The sequence below is a fragment of the Colossoma macropomum genome, unplaced genomic scaffold (genome assembly GCF_904425465.1).
Source record: "Colossoma macropomum unplaced genomic scaffold, Colossoma_macropomum, whole genome shotgun sequence".
NCBI classification, from domain to species: Eukaryota; Metazoa; Chordata; class Actinopteri; order Characiformes; family Serrasalmidae; genus Colossoma; species Colossoma macropomum.
Genome location: NW_023494807.1, coordinates 27,950,649 through 27,967,773, shown reverse-complemented (window position 1 = coordinate 27,967,773; position 17,125 = coordinate 27,950,649). Strand labels below are relative to the sequence as shown.

The window sequence follows — 17,125 nt, the reverse complement described above, 5'->3', positions numbered from 1 at the left end:
CTGAGGAATATGGCATAGGGTTATAAGAAATAGGGCATAAGGAATAGGCCACGGAAAACAGGGAGTAGCCATGATCACTTCTGACTGATGAAACTCACTGTGTCTATTGAATCATGGGTGTCCGGTAGCCCAGCACAGTCTGGTCATTTCCCTGATTCAGCTGGTCATTTCCCTGATTCAACTCACCACTTAATTTTTCAATAACCAGGTTTATTTGGTGTGTCTGAGCAGGAAAACTAACACAGTGCGCTGGACTCCGGCCCTGCAGGACACCCTGTGAACCTGCGCCATTATAGAACTACAATACCCAGGATGCATATGGGCAGGACAGGAAGTACTTGGCCACGACCTTGGACTGTGAAGTTACGTGCAGCGGAGGCAGCATGGCGAGTAAAGATCCTGGAGTAAGTCACTTTTTACTCGAAATGTGATGTGAAACTAAAGCTGTTTTGTGTGTCACTTATGTGTTTATGTGTTTTCTAAAGCTGCCACGTCGTCTGCGTTTGATTTTAGCGGCTGTTCCGCTGATTTCCTTTGAATGATGGTGTTTAGCTGGTTAGCCCAGTGTTGCAGTCATGTTGCAGTCATGTTGCAGGAGGTTTATAATGTCAGTGCAGGGTTATTTCATAATCACTGTATCTTCCATATATATGACTTATCAGATGATATTTAAATTTGTATTGAGCTGATGACCCAGTTCTTCCTATTTAATGAAGATAATGAAGCAGTGCTGCTCTGTGTGAATTTCTCATAAACCTTTTTTTTTTGTTCTGATGTTAAATTCACACCAAAGGGAACCTAACACAGCATTTTAATGTTAACTAGACAGAGAACAGCCTTCCAGTAACAAAACACTGATAACAGTTTGTGGATTTTAAACACCCAGTGAATAACAAGTAGTACAATTAACTGTCAGGTCCTGGACAACATGAGTTTAAAAAAAAATAAGTAAATAAAAATTAATAACAAACTATCTGGCAACAGAAACACCACCATTTCACCATTACATTTATTATCCAACATATTGTGAAAAATATTGCTGAAACTTGCTGTAACTTTAATCTAGCAAATACCTGCACATATAGATTGACATCTGGTACATCTTCTATCATATATTGTATAATCTAGAAATATATATAATATATATCAATATTGTATCCCCTGCTCCTCATTTATCTACCTCAGAGTCACTAATTGCTTATATGGAAATGTGTACATTTCATAGCTTTTATTTCATGACCTATATTACTGTTACAAAACTGTACATTGGAAATAGTGCAGTACTGGTGTAAAGTAATGTGTATATTTAGGGTCTTATATATGTATGTATGTGTGTATATATATATATATATATATATATATGATATATATATATATATATATATACACACACACACATATAGATGGATAGATAGATAGATATAGATAGACACACACATGCACATTAGACCCTAAATATACACATTAATATATATATATATAGTATATATATATATATGATATAGTATATAGTATATATATATATATATATATATATTAGACCCTAAATATACACATTACTTTACACCAGTACTGCACTATTTCCAATGTACAGTTTTGTAACAGTAATAATATGTGATGTGACAATAAATGTGATTTTGATTTGCTTTGAGTTGAAACTCGTAAGCCAGACCACGTTGTTTCAGTACTGAAGTATAGACAGTAGTTCACTTTGCAATAAAATATATTGCTGCTGTTGGAACAAAACACTCATATCTCCAAAATGGTAACTTTTCAGGAGAAGGAAAAATCATTCTTAACTTTCAGTATAAGTTAATGCAAAGAGATTTCGTTCCAAGCAATTTTGGAGTGTTTCTATTGGTTCTTTCGTCATGAAGCATTAACAGAATGTAAATGGCAGCTGGTGTTTTCAAGTTATGTTTAAAAAAAAACAAACAAACAAACAGAAAAGAAAAACAAAAAATGGAGGTTTTAATTTTCGACTGCTAAGTTAGTCCCAGGTTAAAACATTGCATGCCTAAACGTTGCTCTGGCTCAGTGTATAAAATACACTATGATTTAAGTTTGTCCTTGCAAGCAAAAAAACCTTGCCTTGAGATCTCAGCTTAAGCCAGAGACAGGGTCTTTTTTTGGCATTTTCGATAAATACTTTGGATTCTTTGGCAGAGCCTTTTAGATTACAACACGCTCGCCTTAAAAAAGATTACCTGATTGTTTGTGCCTAATCTGGCTCAAAGTTTAATCTTATTATGTCTTGATCTCTGATCTCTGAACAAGTATTTGGACTGTTGTATTTTTAATCGACTTACGGAAAACTAAAGCATCTACAGGATTAAGTTTATAGCTTGTGTAATATGTTAGTGGACATGACTGCTTTCTGCAATCTAAGGAGTCAAAATCTTGTTACTTATACATTTTAGGCTACATAAATACTTGTAGCATTAGACACACGTACATTATTTTATTAAAATAACACTCATTGATCCTTAAATGTAGCTGTGAGGTCAGAGATTTACACTGTACTCTTCTTGATGTGATGTGTGCCTGAATGGGTTAAAAGCCGTCTCTTCCTCTTCTCTGTTCTCTGTCCTGTCCAGGGTTTTCTGCAGCAGCTGAGGCAGATCGCAGGCCGGATGTCCTCTAGTCCTAGAGGAGCTGGTCTGGGTGTAAAACTGCTTCTCGGAGCTGGAGCGCTGGCATATGGAGTCAAAGAGTCGATGTACACAGGTAGCACTGCTGCACAGGCATGAGTTGTGGTTATATTGAAGTTCTGACTTATGCAAATCAGGGAGTCAGTTAGGCGTAATTCATATTATAACACATAAGCACTATAAGATCTTTCCTATATGGATCGTTCCACTGAATTGGTTCGAAGTCAGAGTTGAAAGCACATTTTGGACTTTAGATCTGATTTGGGCTTCAGACTAAAATTCTTTTGCTTTGAGCAAAATACTAGTTAAACTACACCTTAATTATGTTTGTTATGTATTATTTTTGATTAAAATAAATGATTGGACCTTCCTTCATATCTCTACCAAGACAATCATAACACTACCGAAACTTTACCAAATGTTTCAGTAGTGACTGTTTCGGTAGTGACCATTTTAGCTCATTTTGAACAGAACTCGAAATCGCTAGCCAGTACATGACCAGCGAACACAGCTTTGAACAGTTGGACACACACAAGATCATAATATCTTTCATTAAAACACAAAAAGTTTACTTTATTGCAAACAATATGTGTTTCGGTAGTGACAATTCTCAATGTTCCACACTGATTTTCAGACATTGGGACACCAATCAATCAATCAACCTTTATTTAATTATTCAATACAGAAATCAGGGATTGAGAAGTTGGGTATAAAAATAAATCAAATGCTGTAATTAAATAATAAAAAATAATAAAAGTAAAATTTAATAATAAGAAGGTACCAATAAACTGTTAAATCAATAAATGATTAAATTTACAATATAGTTACTTAACAAGTAAAAATAAAAACATAAATTAATGAAATAAAAGGAATAGAAGATGTAAGACAATAAATCGACAATAATAAAATTAATAAAAAGAATACTAATAAAATAAATAAAAGGAATAATAAAAAGTAAAACAATAGCTAAAACATACCAAAAATCATATTAAAATCAAATAAAGCAAATAAAGTAGTTGCAGGCTGTGTGGAGGTGGTTAGTTTGAGACTAAAAGTTTAAAATGTTCATGTTCACATAAAAACAATGGGATCTAACTGTTCACCATGTGGCCATGAGGATACAGGTATGGAGTCTCACTTACTTAAAAAATGCAACGGTGTGACTAAAATAAAGCTGAGTAATATAACATAATATATGTAGTACAGTACGATGTACAATATAAATGATAGTATTGAGCTAAATATTTAAAAACTATCTCAATGAATGCCTTGGATTTATATCGTTCGTGACATATAATGTAAATGTCTAAATACTTCATTGTATTTTTAAATAGTTTTCTATGGTGGGACCGCAGTTTGAACTAAATGGGTAGAATGATCCATAGTGACACAGACTTCCACATCCAGTTCGTAGTGTTGGAGTGTCTGTGTTCTCTCTTGTGCCGTAAGCACTCTGATATCACCCCATTCCACAAGCATGAGGCCGCTGTTACACACACTCACTAAGAGAACATAGAAAGTCTTTGTGGTTAATTAGTCTCACTCTGAACTTTTAAAGAGCCCGTATGCTACATTTTTCTGTGTGTTATGTTTTTTCTAGAGGTCCACTTGCACTGGCTGTGTGGGTATATGTACCAAAACATAATAACAATACAAGAATAACTTCAGTGTGAGTGGGTGAGGCTAAACCTCTGTAGGCTGAATAGGTGGTTATGTGTAAAGGGGTTGTTTTCATCACAAAAACAGTGAATTCTGAATGGGCTGTTATTGCAGCTTATTTTCTGTATATGTACTGCATGGACTGGGGAGTGAAACTAGAACTGTGTGTGTATTACAGACATTATCAGATTCTTTTATTCCAGAAAAGTGTGTTTTTATTTTTTTCAATTTAGAACAAAGAACCATGTTAAAGAAATAAGTAACATAATTATTGGCACCCTTGCCCCTCCATGCCAATAAAGGTTTCCCAAATACATGCCAGAAGAAAGCTTTTTCTTTAATTGAATCAGTAATATATATACAGTCATATGCAAAAGTTTGGGTGCCTGTTGTGAAATTATGTTTTGTTGATTTTCTGCAAGAAGATAACTGAACACATCCTCTAAAGAGAACACACTTCTGCTCACTTTAAAGCACAGTTACTGCTTATTTGCTGAATTTAACGTATTGGGTAAAAAAAACTAATGTGCTGTATATATATGTCCATTTTATCAGGTCCTTTTTCCATATAGGTGCACTTTGTAGTTCTACAGTTACAGACTGTAGTCCATCTGTTTCTCTGCATACTTTGTTACCCTGTTCTTCAATGGTCAGGACCCTCACAGAGCAGGTACTATTTGGGTGGTGGGTCATTCTCAGCACTGCAGTGACACTGACACTGTGACACACTGTGGTGGTGGTGGTGTGTTAGGGTGTGTTGTGCTGGTACGAATGGATCAGACACAGCAGTGCTGCTGGAGTTTTTAAACACTTTAGTGTCTCTGAGGATAGTCCACCAACCAAAAATATCCAGCCAACAGTGTCCTGTGGGCACTGATGAAGGATTAGAGGATGACCAACACAGTGTGCAGCAACAGATGGGCTACAGTCTCTGACTGTACATCTACAAGGTGGACCAACAAAATAATTGTGTCTACCTGAGTGGACACAGTGTGTACTAACTCCAGCATCACTGCAGTGCTGAGAATGACCCACCACCCAGATAATACCTGCTCTGTGGTGGTCCTGTGGGGGCTGACCATTGAAGAACAGAGTGAAAGGGGGCTAACACAGTATACAGCTGTATTTATGTGTATGTATGGATGTGTGAATGGGTGAATTTTTTTTTTTTTTTTAACATTGGCTGATGGCCGTCTGATTCTTTTCACAGTGGAGGGTGGACAGAGGGCCATCATCTTTAACAGAATTGGAGGCATGGAGATGAATACAGTGCTTTCTGAGGGGCTTCATTTCAGGTTTCAAATTTTTACACAGTTATAAATTCACGCATTTGAAAGGCTTCAGATGCTTTTCATGTAATTTTCTTAAATTAGTGCACACTGATGATGTTAATAGGATGGCAGTGGCATTACTGGGAATCAAACTCTGTGTCCCAAATAATAATAATGCTTATAGAAGCAGTGCACCTGCAGAGCTGCAAATCTTGCCTATATTGTGATTTTAAATATATTATTATCTAATACAGTTGATATTTTCCTTATTCTGTGTATTCCCATTGGCAAATCTTTAAGTGAGAGAACTTTAAATCTTCTCTTTGGTAACGGTCCATTATTGCTGTTTCACTGTTTATAGGATGCCGTGGTTCCAGTACCCGATCATCTATGACATCCGAGCCAGACCCAGGAAGATTTCATCTCTCACAGGAAGCAAAGGTGACTTTTTATTTGCTACATTTCATATTTTAACAGCAAAATCATATAATATGGCAGGGAAGAGCTATAAAACATCTTCATCTTCAACATTTTTCAGTTTTGGACATAATTTGAAAATACCTGTTGCTCTTTACATTGTGTGTAAATTTCATGGAGAATGGACCAAAAGAAATGCCCCAAAATTACTTGCGAAAACGTCTGGTTCCATTGACTTGCATTAAAAGTAAAGCAGGTTTTTTCCTTCTCCTGTAAAGTTACCATTTTGGAGATACTAGGTTTTGTTCAGACAGCAGCGCTATATTAAATGTTGTTATATATTCAGAATTATTTTGGATGTGTAGATAAATGGGTTCCTGTTCTGACCGAAGCTCTTTTGGAAAATCTGTGTCCTCCTGCAGACCTTCAGATGGTGAACATTGGTCTGCGTGTGCTGTCCCGACCTGTGGCTTCCAACCTACCCTTTCTCTATCAGCACCTGGGGACAGACTATGACGAGCGTGTGCTGCCGTCCATTGTCAACGAGGTGCTGAAGAGTGTGGTGGCCAAATTCAATGCCTCACAGCTCATCACACAGAGAGCACAGGTACACCACCACACCCACATTGCTGCTTTAAACAGTGGGTTAAATTTCCAAAATAACACAGCATTTTATTTATTAATTGAGATGTTGGCAGTTTTCGCCTTTCAAAATGCACCACCATTCCACAGAAATCACAATTTTCAATAATATAAAACCAATTTTGTTGCAGCAGCTTGTATAAAATGGCTGTGATATGATGTTAGTCCTCTACAGTTTCACAGGTTTGAAATCATTTTTAGAAGCGAATGAAGAAATGAGGAAAATAATGAACAGATATGTAGATGATTCTAAAGTGGCTGAGAAAGCTGTAAAATAGGGGTGCAGGAAAAATTGATTCTTAGATGCATCGCGATGCAGACGTGGGCGATTCTGAATCGATTCATAAATGTCAAAAATCAATTTTTCTAAATATTTAATTTGTAACATAATGTTGACGGAACGCAAAGGGCGGAACTTGGAAGCGTAGCGCCCGGACAGTTTGTGGCGGCACATAACAAAAACTCTACTGGGTGAGTGAGAAATCCGACCGGCTCCCTCTGCATTAAAGCCAGGTTAGGTCAGGAGTCACAACACAAATGATAAGAAGAGCCATTTTGTCCTTTCAACAAAAATCAAACCACCTTGGGAGCCACAACATTTAATGTCCAGTATCTGATAATGTGCTAGTTTAGGCTAAAAAATATAAACAAAAACGTGGACTTACTTTGTTCTGCTTTAAGCTTTAGCTGTAGCCGCTTTTCTTCCAACTCCGCCAGAAAACTTTGTCCTCAAAAGTTGAAGAGTTTCTTGTAAAATGTCTCTCCATGTTCGACTGTTTTACGAGGCTGAAGTCGCTTCTCACTCGCCAGCTTCTTGCTGAACTTTCCCGTTCCACCTTAAATTCTGACTGAGGCGCCGAATGTAAAAACGGCACCATTTAAGGTGGAACGGGAAAATTAGAGAAGCGACTTCATCTTCGCAACTTTTTAGTGTTTGACAGTCTCTCGTTGCAGATTTAACGTACCAGGAAACCAACTGCGCTGCTTATAAATGTGAATAAGTCCATTCATCTCCAAATGTTCGTCTTTCTCTTTTCCTAAAACTACAAAGTCCTCACACAGTAAGAAAATAGAAATCATGTATAGAAAAAAAAGATGCATCGATAATCATTTTATAATCGCATCGCAGCCTCAGAATCGTAATCGAATCGTGAGGTGCCTAGAGATTCCCACCCCTACTGTAAAACATCAAGAATATTCTGAACTTTAAATGTTTACATTAAAGTTATCGCACATTAAGTTATTATGATTGATTTAAAACTTTTGAGCAGTATTCTAGTTATACAGTCTTATGAAAAGGTTCGGGTACCCCCAGTCAGTTTTGGTTGACTGTGAATAAGTTAACACATCCTCTACAGAGAACACACTTCTGCACACTTAAATGCACAATTACAGTTTATTTGATGAATTAATGGGGGGAGATGACTTAATTTGGTCTGAGCAAAAGTTATGGCACGTTTTATATTTAGTGATTTAATTTTTTCCAATATGTTAAATGATGGAAATTTTCTACTAAAATTTGCAGGAAAATGATATTTAAAAACAAAGTAAACTGTTTTTATTTATGTTTTATTTATTTTTTCAATATGTTAAACTCATAAATGCAACATAGAATAGCAGATAACGGAAATTATGCACCAACATTTGCAGAATGTAACTAACTTTCACTCAGAAAATCAACAGTACATGTAATTGACAGGGGGTGTTTAAACTTTTGCACATGACTGCATATTCATTCCTTCGTATATTAGAAATATACCCACAACTGTCTTTTTTAAACCTTACGCGTAGGTGTCACTGCTCATCAGGAGGGAGCTGATTGAGAGAGCTAAGGACTTCAACATCATTCTGGACGACGTGGCCATTACAGAGCTGAGCTTCAGCAGGGAATACACTGCTGCAGTAGAGGCCAAGCAAGTCGGTACGGACTGCAATACCCACAATGCACTGTGCCATGGAAGGAATTTTTTTGCTTGCAGTTGGAATTCAGTACTTAAACCTTGATTAACAGCAATAGACTTTCAGTTCATAATGGCGTCCACTAGGGGGCACTGTTGTCATTTGATGTCATTCAGCAGCCTGCGTAACAACTACATTCTCAGTGTCTGCGCTCAGTGAAGACCTCTCATACCTCAAAGCACTTAAGTTTCCCTATCTTTCCACTTTTATCTGTGAATGTTCTTCATTTGTCTTTTTCTCATGTTCAGCCCAGCAGGAGGCCCAAAGAGCCCAGTTCTATGTGGAGAAGGCCAAGCAGGACCAGAAGCAGAAGATCATCCAGGCTGAGGGAGAGGCCCAGGCTGCTAAAATGGTACTTTACCCTCTTTGCACATGTTCCAAACTCATGCTCTTTCATTTACACACACACACACACGCGCACACACACACACACACACACACACACACACACACACATCATCTAAGCCGCTCATCCTTCTGGGTCGCGGTGGGGTGCTGGAGCCTATCCCAGCTGTCATTGGGCGGAAGGCAGGATACACTCTGGACAGGTCGTCAGTCCATCGCAGGGTTTCATTTACACTGTTGCTCATAAGTTTAAAATCACTGTTTTAAATCATATAGAGATTCTGTTTGCAGATAAATATGAAAATGATCTGTTATGCTAGAACTGTGTTACATCACAGATTTTAAATAACAAGTAGAAAGCTGTAAAAAAACACTAAGAAATGTTAGATGTGTCCTGACTAATGAACAGAGCTGTAGACGATCAGAATCCCTCCTATATGAACAGTAGATAATTGATAAATAATTGATATTTATTCATTTGTAACTTTTGGATGTTGCCAAAATAATTGAAATATTCAGTAAAACTTAGAAAACATCTTTTGTCTCCAGTTAATCATATGCAAAGAGGCAATATCATGTAAAACTGAATTTTACAAATTTTTATGAAGTTTTTAAACATGATTCACTGCTCAGTCCATTCAGTCCATATGTAGACACTAATCTGCCAAAAATGACCTGTTTTAATTTGAATTTAATTTTAATTTTAATTTTCTTGCTGCTGTGATGTCACAAAAAACAATTCATTTACATATACCCACCTATTCAGCCTATAGCAGTATAGCTCCACCTATTCACGCTGAAGTTATAAGGAGTGTTTCAGTCTGGGTTTTATATGAGGCACAGCCAATCAGAGCAGCAGTCATTTACATATATCCATCATAAGGGCACATTAACAAAAGCCTGTTAAATAAAGAGAGGGTGGAAAATGGCCATGACTGTTTTTGGTACATAAGCCCATGCAGATGTAATAAGAGGACCCCCAGAAAAAATTTAAATGCTAGATATGCTAGAAAAATGTAAGATATGGACCCTTTAAGTCTACAGAGAATAAGCAATTACTGTAAATAGGATAATAAGAAGTATTAGTATGACAAGTGGGTCTCACTTCATAAACCAGTTAAGCAGTATAACACAATTATGGTCCGTGGTTCTCTTTTGAAAGCGTTTAATGGCTTGTCGTAATCAGTGGTTCCTGTGCTGCTGTAATTAATAAGCTAATATAATTTGCACTGATCACACAGGGAAAAGATTTAAAGGTGTAGTTCAGAGAGTTGCCCCTCAAATTCAGTATCTGTTCCACAGTTTGGTCCCTGGTCGCGTTGTGCACTTTGTTCTTAGGGGTTTTGTTTTGCATAAATGAAGTGGTCATTTAAAGCTGCAGTTTTTGTCCTCAGTGTCCTGTGAAAAACCAGTACAGTTAGCCTTTTTTCCTCCTGATATGATGCAATGCTGCGTATGAAACAGGCCGTAGGTCAGTGGATATGTGCTGACTTCAGGCAGAAGCCGAAACCCAGGGTATGCAGGACAGTGTTAAAGGAATATCTGCTGTATCTGTAGTGTACGGTCAGTTACGGTCATTTCTTTATACTTCGTAAAACAAAAGAAAACCGTTTCTTCAAAACACCTACAATGGAGGCCAATGGGCAGATGGGATTGGCTTCTATTGTAGTGCATTTCATCACTCTGGTCTCAAGTTATTTGGATAGTCCACTACAGTCCCCTATAGATTATCTACAGATGTTCAAGTTGTTAACAAACTGTCTGTTGAAACTCTAAACAGTGGTGGGGTTAGGGTTAGGACTATGGCCAGGGTGAGGGTTGGGCTTAGGTTTTGGGTTTCAGTTAGGATTAGGATTAGAGCAGGTTTAGAGTTAAAGGAAAATATGGTCAATTTAGTAGATATTTAGTTGAATGTAACTTGAAAGTAAATTAAATATCTACAAAGCATCTGAAGTGGATCGTCCAAATAAAGTGTTCCCAATTTTCTTACCTCTTTTAGGTATAGGGAGTGTGTTGACTACAGATGCAGCAGATCAAGTTCAAGAGGCTTTATTGCCATTTCAGCTATATACAATTACGCAGTGAAACAAAACAACATTCCTCCAGGACCAACACAGGAACACAAGTGCAAAACAATGCAATATACACAGTGCAGACAATACAGTACAATAAATAAATACAAAGACTTACAGTAAATACAAAACAGAGCACAGGCAGTAAACGGTACTGAGAGTATGTGGAGCTGTGCAAAGGAGGATGGAACATACTATGGCATATTAGCAGATTAGCAGACAGCATATATGAGCATAGCAGTCACTGAGGTAGCAACCAGAACAGCAATGGAATACAGTATTTGGCTGATAACAGTATTCAGTTTAGTAGATAAGGGTTAGTTTGAAACACAATGGAGTATTTCTTTAAGGCAGCTCTATACTGGGGCTCCTACTACACCCCTATATAACATCAACACATTCATTATGAAAGAGAAATGCTGATTTCCAGGAGACAGAGGGCCGTTTAACACTGACGTACATCTGAGACTGAAAGCCCAAACATGATTCACATACTTTATTTACTCTGTTTTCTCAAGTTGCTTTTATTTGACTTCTTACGATCTCAAGTAATTTATGTTCTTGTCAGAACAAGAACGCTGGGCCTCATTCACCAACAGCTTCCTAAGTTTGTTCCTAAATTGGTTCTTGAGAAAGGTCCTAAGAAAAGGTCTACGTCAGATTCATGACGTGTTCTTAAACCGCAGAACTGTTCTCACCTTTGAGCTCCTGAGTGTGTGTAGATTCTGTTCTTACCTGTTAACTAATGAATTAAAACACAGTAAGACATTGGTTTAGTCATCAGCGGACAGGTTTGGTGGGTCCCATAAGAAGTAAAACCAAAACCAAAGTTCAGTTTCTGAGTCATATGTTGGTTGTTGTCTGATGCAACAGGCTAATGTAAAGTTTACGCATTGCATCTTCTCGATCGAGCTTTAACGCTCAGTAGTGATCAGATAATTTGATAATAGATAATCGATATATTATTTGTGATTTCATAACTTCTGGATGTTTTACTTGTATTCCATTTGCAGTCTTGCTAAACCCCACTGGACTAATCCTGTCGTGAGAATACGCATTAACTCTGTGTTTCCTTGTTTGTTTATTGAATATCCCAGCTGGGCGAGGCTGTTTCGAAGAATCCTGGCTACCTTAAACTCCGACGCATCAGAGCCGCCCAAAATATCGCCAAGACGGTGAGACGAGTGCTTCAGACTAGCCGAACCTCATTAATATTATTAATGTTCATCCTTTACCAAATAAAAATAGTTGTAGTAGAACACAAATGAACTGTAAGATTTCTATAGTGCTACATAATAACTCCATTATGACCACTGTAGTTCTGTCTACAGTAATCTGTAATACTTGTACAGTACACTATACTACTATAATAGTGACTACTATAATACTATGTAGTAATTGACTGTAAGACTCCTTTAGGAATCCTATATAAATTCCTGTGGGTCTTTTTTTAAAGGGATATATAACTGTACTGGGTTGTGGGTTCCTTTTGATATTTTTGTGATATTTTTTGCAAAAGGAAAGCCGGAGTTATTAGTAAACAGTGTGAGTTGTTGTTCCTGTGTGTTCTGTAGGTGGCAAGTTCACAGAATAAGGTGTATCTAAATGCAGACAGTCTGGTGTTGAACCTGCAGGACGACTCCTTCAACAAGTAAGCCACTATCCTTCCCTCCTTTTGCTCTAGCTTTTTTACCGTAAAGTGATAGTTTGGTGAAAAATCAAATCGACACAATATCCCCTCGTCTTACTCCAAACATAGTTCGTCAGCCAAGATGTGTTTGGCGTCTGAAGCTTCTTTAGTTTTACTCTGGCGGCTAATGTAGCTAACAAGTAATGAAAGCTTTCACCTGGTAGTGGGCGATATGGCCAAAAATGTATATCCCAGTATAATTCAAACTTCTAACCGTTTCGGGACATAACATGGTATAGATTTGTTTTCAAATAAAACCGTTTAAGATGCTTAAGTATTTAGCCTTTTTTGTAAGTAATTTAAGTAAACTTTTTTGGAGTTTAGTAGTGGATTATTATTCTGGAACTTCGCTTCAAAGTAGCGACAAAGGAAAATATTTTTAATTGTGCAGAAGAGTAAAAACAAAACTGAACAATATGTAGATAAACTGATGTCAATATTGCTTTCACTAGACCCGCTGACCCAGCAAAAATGTGCTAAATGGTGTTTTTCGTCCTAATTTCTTCAAGGCTGAAGTTGTCTTCTTATTCAGCAGCGTATTGATCGAATTTTCCATTCCACCTTAAATGGAGCAGCATACAGTCTGGCTCCAGTGCAGTCGCCTCAGTGTAACTGCTGCGCCAGTTAAGGTGTTTGTTAAAATAGGATTCACTGTATTTCTCAAGTCATTTGTCTCATACTTGAGTCTCATATACTCATACCTCCGACAGCCAGATGCTGCTGGAATTTGAGCAGGTGTGGGTGTTTTCTGATAAACAGAAGCTGCTAACTAATACAGTAAAGTTTTCCCACATCAAGCACTCTTTTATATAATGACTCGTGTGGCATGTTCATAATGATTAAATGCTACAGTGCAGTAGCTGCCTAGTGTAAGAATATTGTCATGTTTTTATGGTACAGATACTAGTTCAGCGCTGTAGTTTATGTTGGAGCAAGGTCTCAGTGTTCTTTGGTAGTTTCTTCCAGTCCAAACTGCAAATAGTCCTGTAGGATATTGAAACACAGTGAAATTCATTGTTTTTTTTAATGATTATTTTATTGTAAATGCTGAACACACAAACTGCTACTTAAAAAATGACATTCAGAATGCATTTAATATTATAACATTAAAAACATAATACAATATTGTGGATTTGGAGCAAGACGGGAACTTTTGGTTCTGCTGATTATGTAAGCGGAAGGTAACCACACCATTGATGTGTGCGTCATGCTCTAGTTGGTTCAGCGGATCAGCTGACCTGATCAGCTAAATTTGACACCTTTGAGCCTCCTCCATTCAATAGGCACTTCTGCAAACAGCCATTCACAGCTTCATCTCGTAACCATGAACAGACTCAGCACCACTCGTGCTAATTTACAGCCCTGAAACCTGCACACATTCGCTTATTTCCTCTGACCTGAAAAAGTACTTGATGCTGCCACACATTATGTGCTTTGGAAAGGAAAGGAGAACTTAGGATTGAACACATCGACGGAAAGAGTGAACTCTTGATTCAGTGAATAAGATTTATTTTGCACATAAGACAAGTAAACAAGCATGTTAGACTAATAGATATTTTAGAGAACAAAATTTGTTGGCATCTTAGATTAAAGCTTTGATTTCACTGTATTTTTTATTGTTTTTTTTTATTATTATTACACGTCAATGCATGTGGACAACACATTCAATAAAATAGAGCAGTCCCTATTAAGACATCAACTAGGCACATGATCTTAACTATCATTTACAGAAATATTTGGGTCATTCTCCATTTGGAGTGGGAATTCAGGTGGATACATTTTTAAAAAATCAATTTCTTTCATCCCAAAACTAAATAATCTTAATGTGTCCATTAACATCTCCTATTATCATATATGCAAAAAGTACAGCTTAATTCCAAATGTTTTTTACAGTCACTGGTGTTGTATGAATATGGTGTAACACCAGTGACTGTGACTCCAGTGACATTCTGGTTAAAATTCAGGATTTTGTAAATTGGCTGACTCATTGGTGATCAAGTGACCTTGTGCAACTATTTAAAATCAGCAATAAAAATGATATACAGCATTATTTTGACAAAATTTTAATTACCCAGCCATTAAAGCACATAACACCAGTGACACATAGAGGTTATGTGCTGTCTGATAAACAAAATTATTACTAAATTAATGAAATATTGTGAGCGAGTGTGACTCGCCTTCTCATGCCTCGAGATGCTTCCTCTCTGATGAGCCTCGACCCAAAGAAGCAGTTTAATAGAGCTGAAAAGCTTGTGCTGGGGCTGAATCTCAAATGGCTCCCTGCTCCCTACATAGTACACTACGTAGGAATTTAAATACTGGATCCTGCAGCCCAACAGTGCAAAATGGGACTCGGACACATCTGCACTTGATAAATGATGCACTGTTTGGCTGTAGAGGCTAGAATTTCTGAACTTTCATAGCTAGGACACTATTCAGGGAGTACAGAGCCGTTTGGGATTCAGCCTGGGTTTGACGTGACTTCTGACAAACGTGCGTAATCCATTCAAGTGACGTTCTTTAGACTTTTATACTGCTGTTTTATAGTTAATCATACCATATGTGCTTTAATTCAAGCCTGTGATATTAATGATGGAGTTATTTAGGCTGTTGGCTCTTTTAGTCTGTTAGCCAGCTGACCAGACGTTCTAGTTAAGAACATAAGCTGTAAGCCCCTCAGTTTAAACAAATAACGGGTTCTTACTTCATCCGTACACTCGGTGATCCATGCGAGCAGCATAAGAGTCAAAAATGACTCCATTAATAGCACGAGGGTTTTTTCGTGCCGTGGCGTAGTGATACACAATTCAATTGCTGTGATGCGGTCATAAATGTGCATAAATCGTGGATTTTACAATGGACTTCGAACGCAGCTCAGCCAGTCAGATTTTAGGACCGGAACTATCAGTTTTATAAAGGTTATAATAAAACTCAAACCTGAGGAAGACTTTCATGATGATAAACCAGTATACTGACCACTGCTAGTGCAGATCCTTGTTAATACTTTTTTATTAATATTATTTTTGTGTCCTTTTTTGCAGGTTGTCTTTGGGGAAGTGAGAGTCGTCCCTGCGGATCGTGTGCATTCCATATGTTGGCAGTCTGTGCTGTATTTAACGTCTTCTCTGAGTTTGAGTGTACCTCCCTAAGCAGTGCCTGTCTCTCAGTGCAGTGATCTGGGGCCACAGTCCAGAGCAGGGTTGGGTGGCCTTTAAAAACACACTAACACACACACGTACAGAAGTATTACACAAAAATAGCCTTTCAGAAAGCATGATCAATAGCAGCAGTAGCTCACAAAGGGCTTGCGATGCACATGAAGCTTACATAAGCAGGGCGTAATCAGTCATGGTTTGATATTTGCCCCTGAAGAATCCGCACAGTATCCATGTTACAAATGAGGGCATGTTATTATGAATGAAGGCATCAGGAAATAGAGTAAAATGTCATTTATTAACTCTGTCATTGATCCATTTGCCAGACCCAGATTAAGCCTAAACCTAGGAATTATATTATGAATATGTGTAAAGTAATCTGAAGGCCACTCAACTGTTAGCTAGTGTTTACAGTGCCTGTTTATTTTTAGTTTGTGTTTATTCCCACCAGGGACCTGCTGGTTCCTCTTTGCGACGTGTATACTGACGAGATTAAAGCACTGTGAGGAGGTTTCATTAAATATTTTGAATTTTTGAGACTAGCAGTGGCTATTTTTTTTCTTCCTTTGCGTCATTATCATAAAAGGCCGAGATGTTCTTGGAGATGCTTGTGGCTGCTGGCCTGTATATAATAGCTCAACTAGACATGCTAATGTGGCTTATATTGAAAGCTAATAGCCACCAGTTACCCTGATGTCACTGGCATAATGCTTTTTGACAGCTGCAGTCGTATGCAAAAGTTTAAACACCCCTAGTCAAATTAAATGTTTTGTTGATTTTCTAAGTGAAAATAAGTGAACACATCCTCTGCAGAGACACACTAAATATGGCATTTATCTGCTAGTTTTAGTGCCCAGTTTCTGTGTATTTGCTAAAAAAAAAAACAAATGTAAACTGTTCCATAAGATTAATTGTGCATAAAAGTGGGTATTAAAATCATGTAGCGGATGTGTTAACTTTTGGAAAATCATATAGAAAATCAGCAAAACATATAATTTAACCGGTTGCATTCAAACGTTTGCATACAACTGTATATGATTTCATTAATTCTCAGCTTAATAAGCCTTTTCGACTATTTCTGTCTGATCTACACTCAGCTGTCTTTTTCTAAGAGATCTCTGGTATAAGGACATGAAAAGGACAAAACTGGTTGTAGATCAGCTGTCTTGTTCTCTTAAAGGGGAATTCGACCAATTTTTTGAAATTTCAGAATAATTCAGTTGAAATTTGAGTAACTGAGAGTGGTTGGATGTGAAATTTCTTT

At 37.4% G+C, this 17,125-nt stretch overlaps 1 protein-coding gene across 1 annotated transcript; it reads left to right on the top strand.

Moving 5' to 3' along the window:
• Positions 1–321: 321 nt before the first annotated feature.
• On the top strand, positions 322–16,403 carry phb2a (prohibitin 2a). Its single transcript, XM_036556340.1, has 10 exons — positions 322–404; positions 2,598–2,727; positions 5,521–5,605; positions 5,943–6,022; positions 6,421–6,605; positions 8,432–8,561; positions 8,848–8,951; positions 12,114–12,191; positions 12,591–12,667; positions 15,748–16,403. Exons 1-10 carry the CDS (start codon positions 384–386, stop codon positions 15,764–15,766), a joined length of 909 nt encoding a protein of 302 aa, XP_036412233.1. The 5' UTR covers positions 322–383; the 3' UTR covers positions 15,767–16,403.
• Positions 16,404–17,125: the final 722 nt, after the last annotated feature.

Excerpts from the sequence above, each read along its gene's own strand:
- phb2a (XM_036556340.1), top strand. The coding sequence starts at position 384 with ATGGCGAGTAAAGATCCTGGA. Across the intron at positions 5,606-5,942 it reads TCTGAGGGGCTTCATTTCAG|GATGCCGTGGTTCCAGTACC; the intron begins GTTTCAAATTTT and ends CACTGTTTATAG. Across the intron at positions 8,562-8,847 it reads AGTAGAGGCCAAGCAAGTCG|CCCAGCAGGAGGCCCAAAGA; the intron begins GTACGGACTGCA and ends TCTCATGTTCAG.